General features: G+C 60.8%; 2 protein-coding genes across 3 annotated transcripts; both read left to right on the forward strand.

The window, feature by feature from the left end:
- Positions 1 to 941: 941 nt before the first annotated feature.
- CCDC102A (coiled-coil domain containing 102A) lies at positions 942 to 8,817 on the forward strand. Of its 2 annotated transcripts, none has more exons than XM_069868463.1 (9): positions 942 to 965; positions 4,049 to 4,608; positions 5,584 to 5,786; positions 5,892 to 6,000; positions 6,252 to 6,368; positions 6,456 to 6,665; positions 6,934 to 7,104; positions 7,201 to 7,304; positions 8,342 to 8,817. In XM_069868463.1, exons 2-9 carry the CDS (start codon positions 4,090 to 4,092, stop codon positions 8,466 to 8,468), a joined length of 1,560 nt encoding a protein of 519 aa, XP_069724564.1. In that variant the 5' UTR covers positions 942 to 965; positions 4,049 to 4,089; the 3' UTR covers positions 8,469 to 8,817. The 2 variants fall into 2 exon arrangements, with proteins under 2 accessions (XP_069724564.1, XP_069724563.1); XM_069868462.1 differs by lacking the exon at positions 8,342 to 8,817 and adding an exon at positions 7,691 to 8,243.
- Positions 8,818 to 11,658: 2,841 nt separating this feature from the next.
- DOK4 (docking protein 4) lies at positions 11,659 to 16,352 on the forward strand. The gene is made up of 8 exons (XM_069868484.1): positions 11,659 to 11,876; positions 12,717 to 12,824; positions 13,484 to 13,598; positions 13,678 to 13,797; positions 13,899 to 14,088; positions 14,356 to 14,494; positions 14,579 to 14,702; positions 14,795 to 16,352. Exons 1-8 carry the CDS (start codon positions 11,811 to 11,813, stop codon positions 14,917 to 14,919), a joined length of 987 nt encoding a protein of 328 aa, XP_069724585.1. The 5' UTR covers positions 11,659 to 11,810; the 3' UTR covers positions 14,920 to 16,352.
- The last annotated feature ends 480 nt before the right edge of the window (positions 16,353 to 16,832 follow it).

Consider the following 16,832-nt stretch of genomic DNA (forward strand, 5'->3'; position numbering starts at 1 on the left):
CCTAGTGTGCCTGTGCATGCACTTGCAATAAATTTGTGCACAGGCATTGCTGTACACGCAGTCGTTGGCACAAACCCTTGTGTGCAACCCACCGGCACATAAGAAAGCCTGCAGAAACATCCCTGAGTCAGCTCCCCCAACAAACAAACACCCACGTAGAACTTCTCTGGAGGAGAAGGACCTGGGGGTGTTGTTGACAGCGACTGAACATGAGCCAGCAGTGGCCCCGGTGGCCAAGAAGGCCAATGGCATCTTGGCTTGGATCAGACACGGTGTGACCAGCAGGTCCAGGGAGGTTCTTCTCCCTCTGTACTCGGCACTGGTGAGACCGCTCCTCGAATCCTGTGTTCAGTTCTGGGCCCCTCACCACAAGAAGGATGTTGAGGCTCTGGAGAGAGTACAGAGAAGAGCAACAAAGCTGGAGAACGAGTCTTACAGGGAGCAACTGAGGGAACTGGGGGTGTTTAGCCTGGAGAAGAGGAGGCTGAGGGGAGACCTCATTGCTCTCTCCAAGTCCCTGAAAGGAGGTTGTGGAGAGGAGGGAGCTGGGCTCCTCTTCCAAGTGACAGGGGACAGGACGAGAGGGAGGGGCGGGTGGTTCAGTGTTTGATGGGAATGGTTGGACTCGATGATCCGGTGGGTCTTTTCCAAGCCGGTGATTCTAGGGTTCTCTGATTCCACGCACACGCGTGCCGGGGGCACCGGGGCGAACACGCGTGTGCATGGCCGGCCCGGCCACAGCCCGCACGCACACAGGAGCCCCCGCAGCCCCGGAGGCCCCGCCGGGAGGCAGGACCCGCACCCGCCGCCGCGGCAGCAGCGGGACCGGCCCCTCCGGGCGCGGGCGGGGGGCGGGAGCGGCGGGGGGAAGAGGAGGAGGAGGAGGAGGAGGGGAACGGGGAGGAGGAGGAGGAGCAGAGTCGGCCGGCAGCGCCCCGGCCCGCAGCTCCGCGGAGCCCGCAGCGGTGAGAGAGCGGGACGGGGCGGGCGCGGCCCCGGGGAACTCGCGGGGAACTTGAGCCGGGGGGGGGCGGAGAGGCCGCGCCGGGCCGGGCCGAGCCGGGCGGTCCCGGGCCGGGCCAGGAGGTGCCGTGCGGGGCGGGGGCGGCCGCTCCGGGGCCGTGCGGGGCGGGCCGGGCCGGCGCGGGAGCCCAGGAATGCGGCGGCTCCCGCGGGACGGGGCGCGGCGGCACCGGCGGCGGCGGCGGCCAATGGGGAGGCGCGGGGGGGCCGAGTGATGGCGGCCGCAGCCAATGAGGAGGCGCGGAGGGCGGAGTGATGGCGGCGGCGGCCAATAGGAAGGCGCGGAGGGCGGGAGGTCCCGCCCCCTGCTGAGCGGGACGGGCGGAGAGGGGGCTCCACGCGTGCTCGGCGGGGGTGGGTGCCCGTGGGCCGTATATACTCTATGCGTGCTCTGCGTGGGGGCCCCTGACCCATACGTCCTTCATGCCTGCTCTCTGTGGCTGCCTACGAGTGTCCGTGGTTCATACGTGCTCCACGAGTGCTCTGCGTGGGTGCCCAGGGGTGCCCATGGTCCATATATATGCTCTATGCATCCTCTGCGTGGGGGCCCATGATCCATACGTCCTTCATGCCTTCTCTGCATGGGTGCCCACGAGTGTGCGTGGTCCACACATGCTCCACGCGTGCTCTGTGTGGTTCCCAGGGGTGCCCATTGTCCGTATGGGCTCTATGCATGCTCTGCATGGGGGCCCATGATCCATATGTCCTTCATACATGCTCTACATGGGTGCCCACAAGTGTCCGTGGTTCATATGTGCTCCATGCGTGCTCTGCATGGATGCCCAGGGGTGCCTGTGGTCCATATATATGCTCTATGCATGCTCTGCATGGGTGCCCACGAGTGTCCGTGGTCCATACGTGCTCCACACGTGCTCTGCGTGGGTGCCCAGGGGTGCCCATTGTCCATATATATGCTCTATGCATGCTCTACGTGGGTGCCCATGATCCATACGTCCTTCATGCATGCTCTACGTGGGTGCCCATGGGTATCCATGTTCCATACATGCTCCACGCGTGCTCTGTGTGGGTGCCCAGGGGTGCCCGTGGTCCATATATATGCTCTATGCATGCTCTGCGTGGGGGCCCATGATCCATACGTCCTTCATGCCTGCTCTGCATGGGTGCCCATGGGTGTCCATGGTCCATACACGCTTCATGCATGCTCTACAGGCGTGCCCAGGGGTGCCCGTGGTCCATACGTGCTCGCAGTCGTTGTACAGCAGCAGTGGCTCTGCCGGTGCCAGGTCCTGACAGGACCAGGGTTCCCTCCCCGGGGCAGCAGGAGAGCACAGGCCAAGCCTCACCTCAGGAGTTTTACTAAAACTTCACCATTTCAGTGAATATCATCAGAGAAATGAATTCTCCCCTCCTTACCAAGCTCACAGTTGCCATCGGGCGATGCTCTCTCCGCTCCAGCGCTGACACTCATAGCCCTGCCGAATTTGGCGGTGGATTCGGGCTGCACCATCCCAAAAACCTGCCGGGAAGCTGCGGGCTGGCGGCTGCCAGACTATGTACTTATCCCATTAGGGCGCGGAGCAGCCTCCCATTAGGGTTTTCTGGAGCGGTTTACCCGCCCAGCCAAGCCGGGGTGTGAGGTCCAGGCCGGGATGTAGGTGGTCAGCGCCGGCCTTTTGTTGCGGCATCACTGGAGAGCACGCATCCGGCTGCCCCTGCACGCATCCTGCTGCCACGTAGGTTCAGCAGCTCCGTTTCTTTTTCTGGAGATGTTCCTGCCTCTCTGGCGCTGGATCCAGACTTTAACCCTTGCTGAAGCTGTCATAATGCAGCCAGGTCTCCCTGCCACAGCACCAGGGACCATCTCGGAGGCCGGCAAATAATGTCATCCTGATGACCTCGTGGATGATGTCACCCGGGTGATGTGTAGCCGTCGGTGCCTCTGATGCGCTGGCAGAGGTGCCCGGGACCAGGCTGGTGCCTCGCTGGCAACCTCGCCGGCGTCTTTGCTGGGGACCCTGCTGGGACCATCACCAAGGACCTTGGCAGGGCCCCCAGTGGGGACTGAATTGGTGTCTATATTGGGGAATCTCCAGTTACAAGCGGTGTCCCCAGGGCTCGGTGCTGGGTCCAGCCCTGTTCAATGTCTTTATCAATGACCTGGATGAAGGCATCGAGTGCACCCTTAGCAAGTTTGCCGATGACACTGAGCTGGGTGGAAGCATGGATCTGCTGGAGGGCAGGGAGGCTCCAAAGGGATCTGAACAGGCTGGACCGCTGGGCTGAGACCAATGGGATGAGGTTCAACAAGGCCAAATGCCGGGTCCTGCACTTGGGGCACAACAACCCTGTGCAGCTACAGACTAGGAGAAGTCTGGCTGGAAAACTGCCTGGAGGAGAGGGACCTGGGGGTGTTGGTTGACAGCGACTGAACATGAGCCAGCAGTGGCCCAGGTGGCCAAGAAGGCCAATGGCATCTTGGCTTGGATCAGAAACGGCGTGACCAGCAGGTCCAGGGAGGTTCTTCTCCCTCGGTACTCGGCACTGGTGAGACCGCTCCTTGAATCCTGTGTTCAGTTCTGGGCCCCTCACCACAAGAAGGATGTTGAGGCTCTGGAGCGAGTCCAGAGAAGAGCAACAAAGCTGGTGAGGGGGCTGGAGAACAGGCCTTATGAGGAACGGCTGAGAGAGCTGGGGGTGTTTAGCCTGGAGAAGAGGAGGCTGAGGGGAGACCTCATTGCTCTCTCCAACTACCTGAAAGGAGGTTGTGGAGAGGAGGGAGCTGGGCTCTTCTCCCCAGTGACAGGGGACAGGACGAGAGGGAATGGCCTCAAGCTCTGCCAGGGGAGGTTCAGGCTTGACATGAGGTGATTCTATGATTCTAGTGATTCTGTGATCTCAGTGAGGTCATTATGAGGGACCCGGCTAGGGACATCAAGAAGAGTCCTCGCCGAGGACCTCCATGCCGGCAACATCGTCACTCAGTGCACTTCCCCCAAAACCAGTGCTTCCCCCCAGCCACCTCCTGCAGCCCCTGGCACCCCTTGACCCCTCGTGTCTCCCACAGGTCCCCTGCTGGTGTGGGCCATGCCCTAGAGGAGCCCCACCATGAGCCAAAGCGGAGCCTCACGCCTGGCCGGCTCCCCGCCGCTGCCGGGGGGCTCGCTGCTGGCTCTGCTGGGCCCCGAGCCCTCCCCGTCTCCCCCCAGCGGGACCCCCTCGCCCGGTCCCCCTCCGGCCTTGCTGGAAGGAGACTGGGAAGGGCGGGAGGAGCTGCGGCTGCGGGAGCTGGAGGAGGCGCGGGCACGGGCGGCCCAGATGGAGAAGACGATGCGCTGGTGGTCGGACTGCACGGCCAACTGGCGGGAGAAATGGAGTAAAGTGCGCGCCGAGCGCAACCGGGCCCGCGAGGAGGTGCGGCAGCTGCGCCATCGCCTCGAAGCCCTCACCAAGGAGCTGGCGGGGCTGCGCCGCGACCGTGAGCGGCCGGAGGAGCGCCCGCTGCCGCGGCTTCACAGCCAACCCAGCACCAGCAGCCCACCCAGCGTCGACGGGACAGAGGGAGAGGCTGACCCCGAGCGGGAGCCTGTGCGGGATGTGGGGGCTGAGGCACCCCAAAAAGCCAAGGTGAGGATGGGGGGGGGTCTGGTTGGGGCTGTGGGATGCTCCTCACCCCTGGCAGGTGCCCACGGGTGCTCGTGAGGTCCTTTCCTGCCCTGCAGAGGTGGGCAGCGTCGAGGCAGACGCTTCTCAGAGCAGCATGGCAGGGAGTCAACCCCCTCGTGGAGCAACGTGGTGGGATTGTACCCCTCTCAGAGCAGCCTTGGAGGCCAGACTGCTCTTGCAGCAGCGTGGAAGAGCCAGGATCCTCACAGCCCTGTGCTTTGAGATCACCTTGGCACTAGCACCATCCCTTTCTTGGTGCTTTCCCTTTGGAGGTGTTAGGCAAAAGTCAGTGTGCTGTTACAGGGGACCGTGGCATCTCCCAGCGATGGGTTGAATGCCAGGGTGGGCTCCTGGTAGAGGTCTGTGCTGAAAGGAGGAGGAAGGCAGGGACACCAGAGCCACCCCAGGAATGCTCCCAGCTCCTGCCCTCTCTGCTGCCGTCAGCTCTGTGGCATCAGTCAGTGCTTAGGGTGCCACGCTGGGCCGGTTCTGTCCACCCCATGGCATGGCTGCTGAGAGGCAAATCTGAGCCTAATCTGAGCATCCTCTGTGGGTTCCCCCCTAGTCCTGTCCTCAGAAAAGCCCTACTGCTCATTTACCGTACGCTTATGGAGCCTGGGAGAACACAGACCACATAGTGGTCACAGACAGGTCAGTGTAATAAATTGGTGTTTTCTCATCCCAAGTTTCCAGTGAGGTAGGGAGCCAGCAGCAGAGCCCGGTGCTGTATGGGAGCTCCCGCAGGAGGACAGATCCCTCTTCATCAGCCTCAGATCGTCCCTTGGGATCGAAGAGAGGAATTTCTGATGGGTCTGACTGGGGGATGCTCTTGGTTATGGGGCGAAGGCTGGGTGCTGTAGGGTGTGAGAAGCCAGGGGTGCCCCCTCATGCCTGGGTGACTCTGCCTCCTGTGCTGGGCCACCCATGGCGCTGCAGGAGCTGGAGCTGATGGAAAACATCTTGACGAGCAAGCAGGATGAGAGCTGGGAGCAGCGGGGCCCCCGGGCCTCCTTCAGCCGCCAGGAGCGGAGCCGCCTGCTCTGGGAAGACGTCAGCGTTGTGGAAGAGGATGCCACCAAAGTCACCGCCCTGAAGTTGAGGCTGGATGAGTCTCAAAAAGTACTGCTCAAGGAGCGGGAGTGAGTGCTCCGGGTGTCATCCTTGCAGGGTGCCAGCCCAGCCCCCTCTGGCATGGGATGTCCCATGGGGTCCTGCCGGCTCTCACCGGCATTGCCTCTCTCCAGGGACAAGCTGGCGCTGAGCAAGAACATTGAGAAGCTGGAGGGTGAGCTCAGCCAGTGGAAGATCAAGTATGAGGAGCTCAACAAGAACAAGCAGGAGGTGATGAAGCAGGTGAGCGAGGTGCCTGCAGACCAGGGGTGCCCCAGGGGGTGGCCTGTCCCCAGGCAGGTGGCATGTCCTGGTGGGTAGACATGGTTATCTACAACCACTCCCCAACTCCAGGGTGCTCATTAAGGGTCTTAATTAGTGCTGTTGAGCCAGTTGGTCCATCTGCAGATGGTGGGTGGGTGCAGGCAGGGCTTAGGGGGTGCAGGGTGGGTGCTTACTCCCTGCCTTGAGCACTGTGTGACCCTCCCCTACAGCTCAACATCCTGAAGGAGATCCACCAGGATGAGCTGGGGCGCATCTCCGAGGACCTGGAGGATGAACTGGGTGCTCGCTCCAGCATGGACAAGAAGCTGGCTGAGCTGCGCGCAGAGGTGAGGCTGAACCCCAGCGTGGGGGGCAAAGGGAGCAGCAAGGAGGGAACCCTGCTGCCTCCCAGCCACCCTTTGTTCCCATCCCAGATGGAGCGGCTGCAGGCAGAGAACGCAGCCGAGTGGGGCCGGCGGGAGCGGCTGGAGACGGAGAAGCTCAACCTGGAGCGTGAGAACAAGAAGCTGCGGGCGCAGATTGAGGACCTGGAGGAAGTGCTGGCTCGCAAGCGGCGCCAGACAGCCAGCGCCCTGGATACTGACCTCAAAACCATCCAGGGCGAGCTCTTTGAGAAGAACAAGGTGCCATGGGGGTGGTCCTGGGCCCTGCCACCCCCTCCCTGGGTGACCCTATCACTTCAGCAGTGGCTCAGCATCCTCCAGGACCTCCTCAAGCCCAAACTCTGCCTCCACCCTTAATCTAGGAGGTGGTAGTGACTCTGTCCTTGCTCTATCAGCTCCTCCATCATGAAGTGGGGTGGTGGGAAAGGTCCCTGGGGAGGACAAAGGGGACACCCAGCAGTGGAGGTGGCTTTTACCCACTCAGACCCCCACCCTGTGTCCACTGCAGGAACTGGCTGACCTCAAGCACGTCCACACCAAGCTGAAGAAGCAGTACCAGGAGAAGATGGCTGAGCTGGCCCATGCCAACCGCCGTGTGGAGCAGCATGAGGGCGAGGTGAAGAAGCTGCGCCTGCGGGTGGAGGAGCTGAAGAAGGAGCTGGCCCAAGCTGAGGATGAGGTGGGCGAGCTCGTGCTGGTGGACGTGGTCAGAGTGGGCAGCTCTGCTCCCTCCACAGCTGCCAACAGCCCCATCCCATCGCATCCCATCCCACAGCTGGATGAGGCCCACAACCAGACGCGGAAGCTGCAGCGGTCACTGGATGAGCAGACAGAGCAGAGTGAGAGCTTCCAGGTGCAGCTGGAGCATCTGCAGTCCCGGTGAGCAGGGGACCAGGGGGGATCACAGTGGGGACCAGCAGGGACTGAGGGGTGGGATGATATTCTCCTTGCCACCATCCCTCAGCCAGCATCCCCTTGGTTGAACCACAGGCTAGACATGGCCAAGGTGCCTCCAACATCCTTGGGAAGGGTTTGTAGCCATCTTTGGACTAGCCTTCACCCCTTTGCAACCTATGTGGCATTCGCCTCCCAGTTAAACCAGCGAAAGGACGCCCACAGACCAGTACAGTCCAGTTTCGCAGTGCTTGGGGTTTCATCTGCTGGTATCCAGGGCAGATTCTGAGCATCCCACACCGGTTTGGGAAGGCAGGAGGTGGGGTTTATTGCCCTTAAAAACTTTCTCTGGCCTTGCTTTGCCTCTCCAGCAGTAAAGAGCTGAAATGGCCAGGAGAGATCGATGCTGCATCTCCGGGAGGCGCTGGGGAGGTTGTGTTTCTAATCTTTCTTTATTTTATTGGGACATCTCCATTAAATCATGGAGGAGTAATGGAGGCTTCATCTTCCCCCGCTCCAGCCTCCCCGTACACTTGTTCTTAAATAATGCATGCTTTCCAGTAAAACACAGCAAACTGGTCAGATCCAAGCGGGTCCTGGGCTTTTTGATTTCAAATTTGCTTCATAAATTTTCATTGATGAAATTCTAATGTGAGGGCGAGTGAGAAGCTGAAACTACCACAGACTCCTGGGAATGGGAACTTGGGTTTTTCGGGGGGAGCTCTGTTTTAGGGGGATGTCTCCTCCCTGCTCTGCCCTCTCGTCTGGGTCCATGATGCCCAGCGTGCTGATGTCCAGCTTCAGACAGTTGTAGCTGGGGATCTGCTTGTGTCAAACATCATCCAGGGCTCCCCAGCCCAACACCGGAGGATCAGCCCTGGGCTGGGGAACTGATCCTGCATCCAGAGCTTGGTGGGACCCCACAGAAATGGGGTTCCAGTGAGGTGCAGCTGTGCTGGAGTGGTGCAGGGGGACGGGCTCGGCTTTGGTGTCCCCCCACCCTAGCAGCTCTCCCTGGTCAGGCTGCGGCGGCAGCAGAGCACCCCGCTTTTCGGCAAGATGCGCAGCACCCGCTTCGGCCCCGACGACGCTGGGGATGGCACCAGCGACCCTGACGAGGATGAGGACCTGCAGATCCAGGTGCCCTAGAGCCCAGGGCCAGGTGCCACCACCGTGGGGACATCCTATGGTGCTTCTCTGCCCACAAGTGCCAGTCACCACAGAGCCTGGCCACGCGATGCTCCTTGTATGGTTGAGGAAACTGAAATATGCAGCAGCGAGGAGGAATTTGGCTGGGGGTGCTCCAAGCCACAGAAGCGTGTTCGGATAATAGCCAATGCTCCTTGGCCACTGACATCTCCTGGGACACAGATGTGGCCACTAAAGCCAGGGCATATGGCGGTACACTCTCCTACCCACATTTTTATATGTGTATTATATATATGTATGTATTTGTATATGATTTTTTATTCTAAATAAAGAGCCCAGAGAGGCCCAGGCTGTGATGGTGGTGGTGGGCTGCTGCTCTGGCCAGACACAGGAGCGTGGAGAAGGAAACGTGGCATTTCCCCGCAAGCCGCACGCAGAGCTGTGTGGCTGCTGGTGTCACCTTGCTGCCATCGCTGCCCGCGCACGTGGGGATGAGCAGAGCTGCTGGGTAAAGCCCGTCCCTGAGAAGCAAGAAGTGGGGGCTGTACAGGGGCCGTCGGTGCTCGTGGCCACTGAGGTGCCTGTGTCTGCAGGGTTGTGGTGAGCAGGGAGAGGTGCTCGACCCCTGGGATAGAATCACAGAATCATAGAATCACCAGGTTGGAAGAGACCCACCGGATCATCAAGTCCAACCATTCCTATCAAACACTAAACCCTGTCCCTCAGCACCTCGTCCACCTGTGCCTTAAACACCTCCAGGGAAGGTGAATCAACCCCCTCCCTGGGCAGCCTGTTCCAGCGCCCAATGACCCTTTCCATGAAAAGTTTTTTCCTAATGTTCAGCCTGAACCTCCCGTGGTGCAGTTTGAGGCCATTCCCTCTCATCCTGTACCCTGTCCCTTGGGAGAAGAGCCCAGCTCCCTCCTCTCCACAACCTCCTTTCAGGTAGTTGCAGAGAGCAATGAGGTCTCCCCTCAGCCTCCTCTTCTCCAGGCTAAACACCCCCAGCTCTCTCAGCCGTTCCTCATCAGGCCTGTTCTCCAGCCCCCTCACCAGCTTTGTTGCTCTTCTCTGGACTCGCTCCAGAGCCTCAACATCCTTCTTGTGGTGAGGGGCCCAGAACTGAACTCGGGATTCAAGGAGGATGTGGAGGAGTGTTCACCAGTGGGTGCAGAGATGCTCGTCCTGGGGAGGTACAGAGGCTCTCACACATGGATGCAGGAGTGCTCGCCCGTGGGTGCAGGGATGCTCCCCCATGGGTGCAGGGATGCTCGCCTGTGGGTGCAGGGGTGCTCACCCGTGGGTGCTGACCACCCCAGCTCAACCCCTGCAGCACGGAGCCTCGTGAGGTGTTGGAGGAGCTCAGACACAACCCTATTAAAAATTAATATTTCAGTGAGCTAATCTCCTCGCTCTGCCTTTTAATTGATTGGCTGAAAGCACGGCTCTTTGCTTCTCATGGGTTGGGTTGGTTTTTTTTTTCCAATACCCTTTTACCTCGAGCAATTATTCTTTTTTTTTTTAACGGCCAAACAAACGAGTCCACAGGCGGGGAGGTGCTCGCAGGCGGATTCGGGGGGGGGGGGGTTCCCGAAAGAGCAGAGTTTCTGGAGGGGCACAGAGGAGGGGACGAGGACAAGGAGGCGCCTGCTAGAGGACAGCCCGGGACACGGCTCGGCCCGAGGAGCCGCCGCGGGGCGTTCACTCTGAAGCCTAATGATGTGCAGGCAGGATTTTTTTATTTTTTTTTTTTTTTTCCCAGGCGGCCGGCGTGGCCGGGGCTGGGCTGGAGGAGGCTGCCCGGGGTGGGGACCGGGCGGGGGGACCGGGGCGGGGCCGGGGGCGGGCGGGGCTCGGGGCTGGCGGAGCCGCCGAGCGGAGCGGAGCCCGAGCTGGGGCTGCAGCGGCGCCGGTGAGAGGGGGGACCGGGGGGTGATGGAGGGGTCGGGGATGCCCGGGTTTGGTGGGGGGGGGTCCCAGGTGACAGGTTGGGGGCTGAGCTGGGGCAGGGAGGCAGGAGGTGGCCCCCCCGGCATCTCTGAATTCCCTCGGGGTGCTCCCACGCGTGGGGTGGGGAGGATGGATTGGAGAGGATGGGGGGATGGATTGGAGGGGTGGATTGGGGGGTGGGGGGGGATGGATTGGAGGGGGGGGTGGATTGGAGGGGATGGGGGGGATGGATTGGAGGGGATGGGAGGATGGATTGGAGGGGATGGGGGAGATGGATTGGAGGGGATGGGGGCATGGATTGGAGGGGATGGGGAGGATGGATTGGAGGGGAGGGGGGGATGGATTGGAGGGAATGGGGGGATGGATTGGAGGGGATGGGGGAGATGGATTGGAAGGGATGGGGGGATGGATTGGAGGGGATGGGGGATGGATTGGAGGGGATGGGGGGATGGATTGGAGGGGATGGGGGATGGATTGGAAGGGATGGGGGGATGGATTGGAGGGGATGGGGGATGCTCCCCTCAGAGGTGAGCGCTGGCCCAGCCCCTCTCCTGACAGCCAAGGGCCCCTGAGGTGCTGTCCTGGCTCCCAGCACCCCCAGCCCCGAGCAGACCCTGGGGTCCCAGACCTTGGGGCCACGCTGGCTCTGGCTGGGAAAAGCCATCCCTGTGGCACCCACCCTGGAGGCGGCTGCATCCCTGGCATCCCTGGGGATGGCCTCATCCTGTTTCCTAGGTTACTGCCTTCTACGGGGGATTTTTTTCCATCTGGGAAAGGAACCTGGTTCCCTCTTGGTCCCGATGCCCAGGCTGAGCAAGGCTGAGCTCGCTCTGGGGCTGGAGGGAGGCTGGGTTGTGCCCAGGGGTGCAAGGTTGGGAGCCGGGGTCCCTTTGGCACCCGGTGCCGCAGCCAGAGCAGCGCGTGGCAGAGCTGGCCTGGCCGGGCACGAGGTTGTTAACACTGAACCCTACTGATAACCGGCTGCTGGGCCATGTCGCTGCCCGAGCGAGCAGTCTGGGAGGAAGGGGAGGCAGTGTGAGAGGTGATGGAGACCCATGCGTGAGGGCCAGCCGGGTGTCCCTCAGGATTTTGGGGCTGCTGGGAGGGAGCACTTGTGCCTGCCAGCCTGGCACACGCGCTGGCAGGGGTTAACAGCGGACTGTTCCACTTGGATGGTTCAGGCAGTGAAGGGAGGAGGAAAAGGAGGAGGAAGAAGATGTCACCCGTTGATCTGTCATTTCTCTTTTCCAGCCGGGATGGGGGACACTGCTAGCAGCGAGCAGGGCCGGCAGTGAGGCAAGGGGGGTCAGAGGAAGAGGATGGAGAGGGGGGGGCGAAGGTGAAGGCAGCCCCCCCCTCCCAAATTATCCCCCACCCTATCGGGCCATCGCCATGGCGACAAATTTTAACGACATCATCAAGCAAGGCTATGTGAGGATGAAGAGCAAGAAGCTGGGGGTGAGTAGAGGTCTCGGGGAATGAGGAGGGGGAGACACCCGTAGGTTTGGGGTGCCAGTTGCTGCAAGAGGCGCCGTGGGTGGGGATCTCGGCCACATTACCTCCCGCAGCAACCTGCACCCTGGTTTTGGGTTGGATAAGTGGCGTTTTGGGAACTGCAGCGATGCGGGGAGGGGCAGAGCACTTGTTGATATCCGTATCATCCAGAAGCCCCAGGAGGCTGGGTCCTGTGCCAGGGGGCCACTTACACCGGACACGGGTCACTGTGGTCATTTGGGGGGGTCCCTGAGCCCCAACCCCACCCCCTGCAATTTCCCAATTTCCTCCGCTCCCAGTTTTGGCACTGGGGATGCCCCACGCTGGGGGGGGTTGCTGATGAGGGCAAGTTAGGGGGGAGCTGGAGTGCAGCCCCCATAGGTGGGGGGTCAGGGGGGCTGCTCGCCTGCCTCCATCCATCGCTCAGAGCCAGCGGCAGCGAGCATGCTGGGTAATTTTGCGCTAATTAGGGAGAACAAAGAGGGAGCGGGCTTGAGGGGGTGGGATAGGCTTGGAGACTGAACCCCCACCTTCCTGGCACGGGCTGGGGGACAAGGGGACAGAGGGACGAGGGTGCCTGTGGGAGCCTCACGCGCGTTTGTTCGTTAAGCTCTGTAATTAGCAGTGGTCGGGATGGAGGGATGATGGCAGACCGGGATATCCCCATCCCCAGCAACCCTTCTTGTCCCCAGGCCAGCAGGGTCAGCAGGAGTCCCGGGGAAGGGGATGGGGACACGGGGACAGGGTGGGGACGGGGACCCCCGCGCTCACGCTCGCAGCCACCCGACACGCTCTGTCCGGCAGATCTACCGCCGGTGCTGGCTGGTCTTCCGGAAATCCTCCAGCAAAGGGCCCCAGCGCCTCGAGAAGTACCCGGATGAGAAGGCGGCGTGTCTGCGCGGGTGCCCCAAGGTGAGGGCAGCGCTGGAGGGGGGCTGGGGGGCTGCCCCATGGCCCAGAGGGGACCTCTCCTCGCCTCAGCTTGCCCGGCTGGAGCTGGGTGCTTGTCAGCCGGTGGGATGCAGCAGGGTCTGGGTGTAGCAGCTGGGGTCTGGGTGACACGGTGGCCAGGTCTGGGTGCAGCAGCCAGGGTCTGGGTGCAGCCGGTTGTGGGTGCGACAAGCTGGGTGTGGGCGCCACGGCGGCAGGGCTGGGCACAGTGGGGCTGGGGCTGGGTGCAGTGGGACTGGGGCTGGGTACAGTGGGACTGGGTCTGGGTGCAGTGGAGCTGGGTCTGGGTGCAGTGGGACTGGGTCTGGGTGCAGTGGAGCTGGGTTTGGATGCAGCAGCTGGGTCTGTGTGCAGTGGTGCTGGGTCTGGATGCAGCAACTGGGTCTGGGTGCAGTGGTGCTGGGTCTGGATGCAGCAACTGGGTCTGGGTGCAGTGGTGCTGGGTCTGGGTGCAGCAACTGGGTCTGGGTGCAGTGGTGCTGGGTCTGTGTGCAGTGGGACTGGGTCTGTGTGCAGTGGAGCTGGGTTTGGGTGCAGTGGTGCTGGGTCTGGGTGCAGACCTCAGCGACACCTTTCCCCATCCCCCCACCTTTCCCCCCTGCCCCTCCCCACCTCCTCAGGTGACTGAGATCAGCAATGTCAAGTGCATCACCCGGCTGCCCAAGGAGACCAAGAGACAGGCCGTGGCCATCGTTTTCACCGATGACTCTGCCCGGACCTTCACCTGCGATTCGGGTACGGAGCGGGGCTGAGGGGGCTGAGAGTGCATCCTGGCTTGGCCAGGGTTGCCCAAGGGCTGCGTGGTGCTTTACAGAGCTGGAGGCAGAGGAGTGGTACAAGACGCTGTCGGTGGAGTGCCTGGGTGCCCGCCTGAACGACATCAGCCTGGGGGAGCCCGACCTGCTGGCGCCCGGTGTGCAGTGCGAGCAGACGGGTGAGCACGCGGCAGCAGGGCGCTCGCTCAGGGCTTGGCCTCGCTACGCCCCCCCACCCCCTTAATTATTTTATTTTATTTTTTTTTTTCCCACTATGCAGACCGGTTCAACGTGTTCCTCCTCCCCTGCCCCAACCTGGACGTTTACGGCGAGTGCAAGCTGCAGATCACTCATGAAAACATCTACCTCTGGGACTCGCACAACCCCCGTGTGAAGCTGGTCTCCTGGCCCCTCTGCTCCCTGCGCCGCTACGGGCGCGACGCCACCCGCTTCACTTTTGAGGCTGGACGGTGAGATCTCACCCTGGCCGGGACAGTGGCCACCCCTGGGTGCCTTCATCCCCTCTGCCACCACCCCAGCGTTGGCCACAGCCCGCGTAGGATGCCCCACAGGGAGGTTTGGTGCTGGAGCTGTGCTCAGCTCAGCATCACGGAGGAGACGTGGGGACAACACTTAAAGCGGGGGAAGCTGGGCTGGCTGCTACCTTGGGGGGGATGGTTTTTTTATCATCCCTCAGCTTGGGGATCCCCGTGACATCCGGTGCCCTGTCCCTGCAGGATGTGTGACGCGGGGGAAGGTCTCTACACCTTCCAGACGCAGGAGGGCGAGCAGATCTACCAGCGCGTGCACAGCGCCACGTTGGCCATCGCCGAGCAGCACAAGAGGGTCTTGCTGGAGATGGAGAAGAACGTCAGGGTGAGCTCCAGCCCAGCCCAGGCATGCAGCTGGGTGGGCGCAGGGCGCCCAGTGTCACCCTCACCCTCCTCTCATCCGCTGCAGCTGCTGAACAAGGGCACCGAGCACTTCTCCTACCCCTGCACCCCCACCACCATGCTGCCCCGCAGTGCCTACTGGCACCACATCACCGGCTCCCAGAACATGGCTGAGTCCTCCAGCTACGCTGGTGAGTGTCCCTGTCCCCCACCAAAGAGCGACTGCTCCTCCAGCCCCAGGGCATCCTCCTCCAGGCAAACCCACCCTCTGCTTTGTCCCCAGGGGAGGCATACGCAGGCGCCCAGGCCAGCTCGGACACCGACCTCCTCAACAGGTTCATCTTGCTGAAGCCAAAGTCCTCCAAAAGCGACAAGCCTGAAAGCAGGGAGCCCACAAATTCCCCGTGAGCTGTTGGGGTGGGGACCGTGGCAGGGGTCCCATTTTTCTTTCCTGAAGGGTGGCAAGAACACAGGCAGCCACCTCTCCAAGTCCCCAGGGAAACTGCGCTGGGGTATCCTCCACGCCAAGACCTTGGGGAGCTGGCACTGGCCTGCGCCCTGGCCTGATGTTAGTGGAGGTGACGGCTGGCTCAGCCTCAACTGACTTGCAATATATATTGAATATCCGTATTATAAGAGATTTTTCCTTTTCACACGAATGCAAACATCGTGGCTGCCGAAGAGCCCTCTGGCAGAGATGCTTGGAGGTTTTTGACTCTTGGGGATCCAGCTGGAGGTAAAGCTGAGGGGAGGGGGCTTGTCAAGAAATTTGGTGTTTTCTGCAAGGGGGTGAGGCTGGAGCATTGCCCCCCACGGGGATGGAGCAGCGCTGGAGGATGCAGCTGTGCCAGGCTGAAGGCACGGGGCACCATCTCATCTCCCACGAAGAGTGGGGTGCTCCTGAGGATGCCCCACCACCCCTGAGCTGATTTTTGCACTTCTCAAAGATATTTAAACACTTGCTGTAGAATTGAGATGTCTCAGGAGAAACTGGTTTTCCTTCCAGGTCGGTGGTTGGAATGAGCAGCCAGGCAGAGGCAAAGCCTCCGGCCTTCCCGGGCTGCCCCCAGCCCAGCACCCCTCGCTCCTCCACCTACAGCCGCTCCCCCGGCCATTCCCCCCGGGTTTATCTGCTGATGGGCAACCCAGGGACCCGTTTTGGCCAGTAGCATCTGTCCCTTGAGGGGCAGCTTTGCGGAAATACAAAGTCCCTGGGTAGAAAAGCCCATGCTGATGGGGGAAGAGTCACGTTTCTCCGTGTCCCCCCATTCAGACAGTCCTTGCTCCCTCCTCGCCCAGTGGTGCAGCCAGGTAAAAGCTCTGGCCCAGGGGGAGCTGGGCTTCACGTGCTGAACTCAAAAGCAATTGATTTTTTTTCTAGTTCTCCTATTTATTGACCTCTTTAGAAGGGCTATCTTTTTATTGCTGTGCAAACCTTGGTGTTTCTTTGGAGTCTTCTTTCAGTCTGGGTTGGGTGATTGGTGGTTTTATTTCTGCTCTTAAAGCTCCAGGTCCGTGCTTTGGGGCCAGGGAGCTTCGTGATGTGGGAACCTGTGGTCTGTAAATACTGTGTCTTGGGTTCATGTAGCTTGTGGCTGAGGCTGGGGGGATGGAGCAGAGCTGCTCCCCACAGCACGGTTGGGCACAGAGGGGCTCAGCAGCACCCCAGCACCGCCTGGTAGCGTGTCCTCCCCTGGGTGAGAGGTAGAACACACGCTCTTTTCCTGGCTACACACCTCATGTGGAAAAAGATTTAACATTTATTACCAAAAATGTTGGGTTTTCTTTTCTTCTTTTTTTTTTTAAGGAGTTGCTCAATGAATAAACAACCCTTATCCACCCTTCCTGTCTGTCTGTTTCATCCAAACATACTCGGGAAGTGTAAGTGGGAGTAGTGAATGCCAGAGAGAAAAATGCTGATGGGGGCAGATTTCCTGATGCTCCCAGCACTGTGCTTGGCCAAGGCTTTGTTCTGCCTCCTGATGGGACATTTCAAGTGAAGCCCTAAAATTGCTGTGGAGGGGAGAAGGGTGGAGCGAGTTCACAGAATCATAGAATCACCAGGTTGGAAAAGACCCATTGGATCATCGAGTCCAACCGTTCCTATCAAACACTAAACCACGTCCCTCAGCACCTCATCCACCCGTCCCTTAAACTCCTCCAGGGAAGGTGACTCAACCCCCTCCCTGGGCAGCCTCTGCCAGTGCCCAATGACCCTTTCCGTGAAAATTTTTTTCCCAATGTTCAGCCTAAACCTCCCCTGGTGGAGCTTGAGGCCATTCCCTCACACAGCCCACAGTCCAGCACACAACCCACCTTGG

Source organism: Phaenicophaeus curvirostris, chromosome 14, assembly GCF_032191515.1.
Source record: "Phaenicophaeus curvirostris isolate KB17595 chromosome 14, BPBGC_Pcur_1.0, whole genome shotgun sequence".
Classification (NCBI taxonomy): Eukaryota; Metazoa; Chordata; class Aves; order Cuculiformes; family Cuculidae; genus Phaenicophaeus; species Phaenicophaeus curvirostris.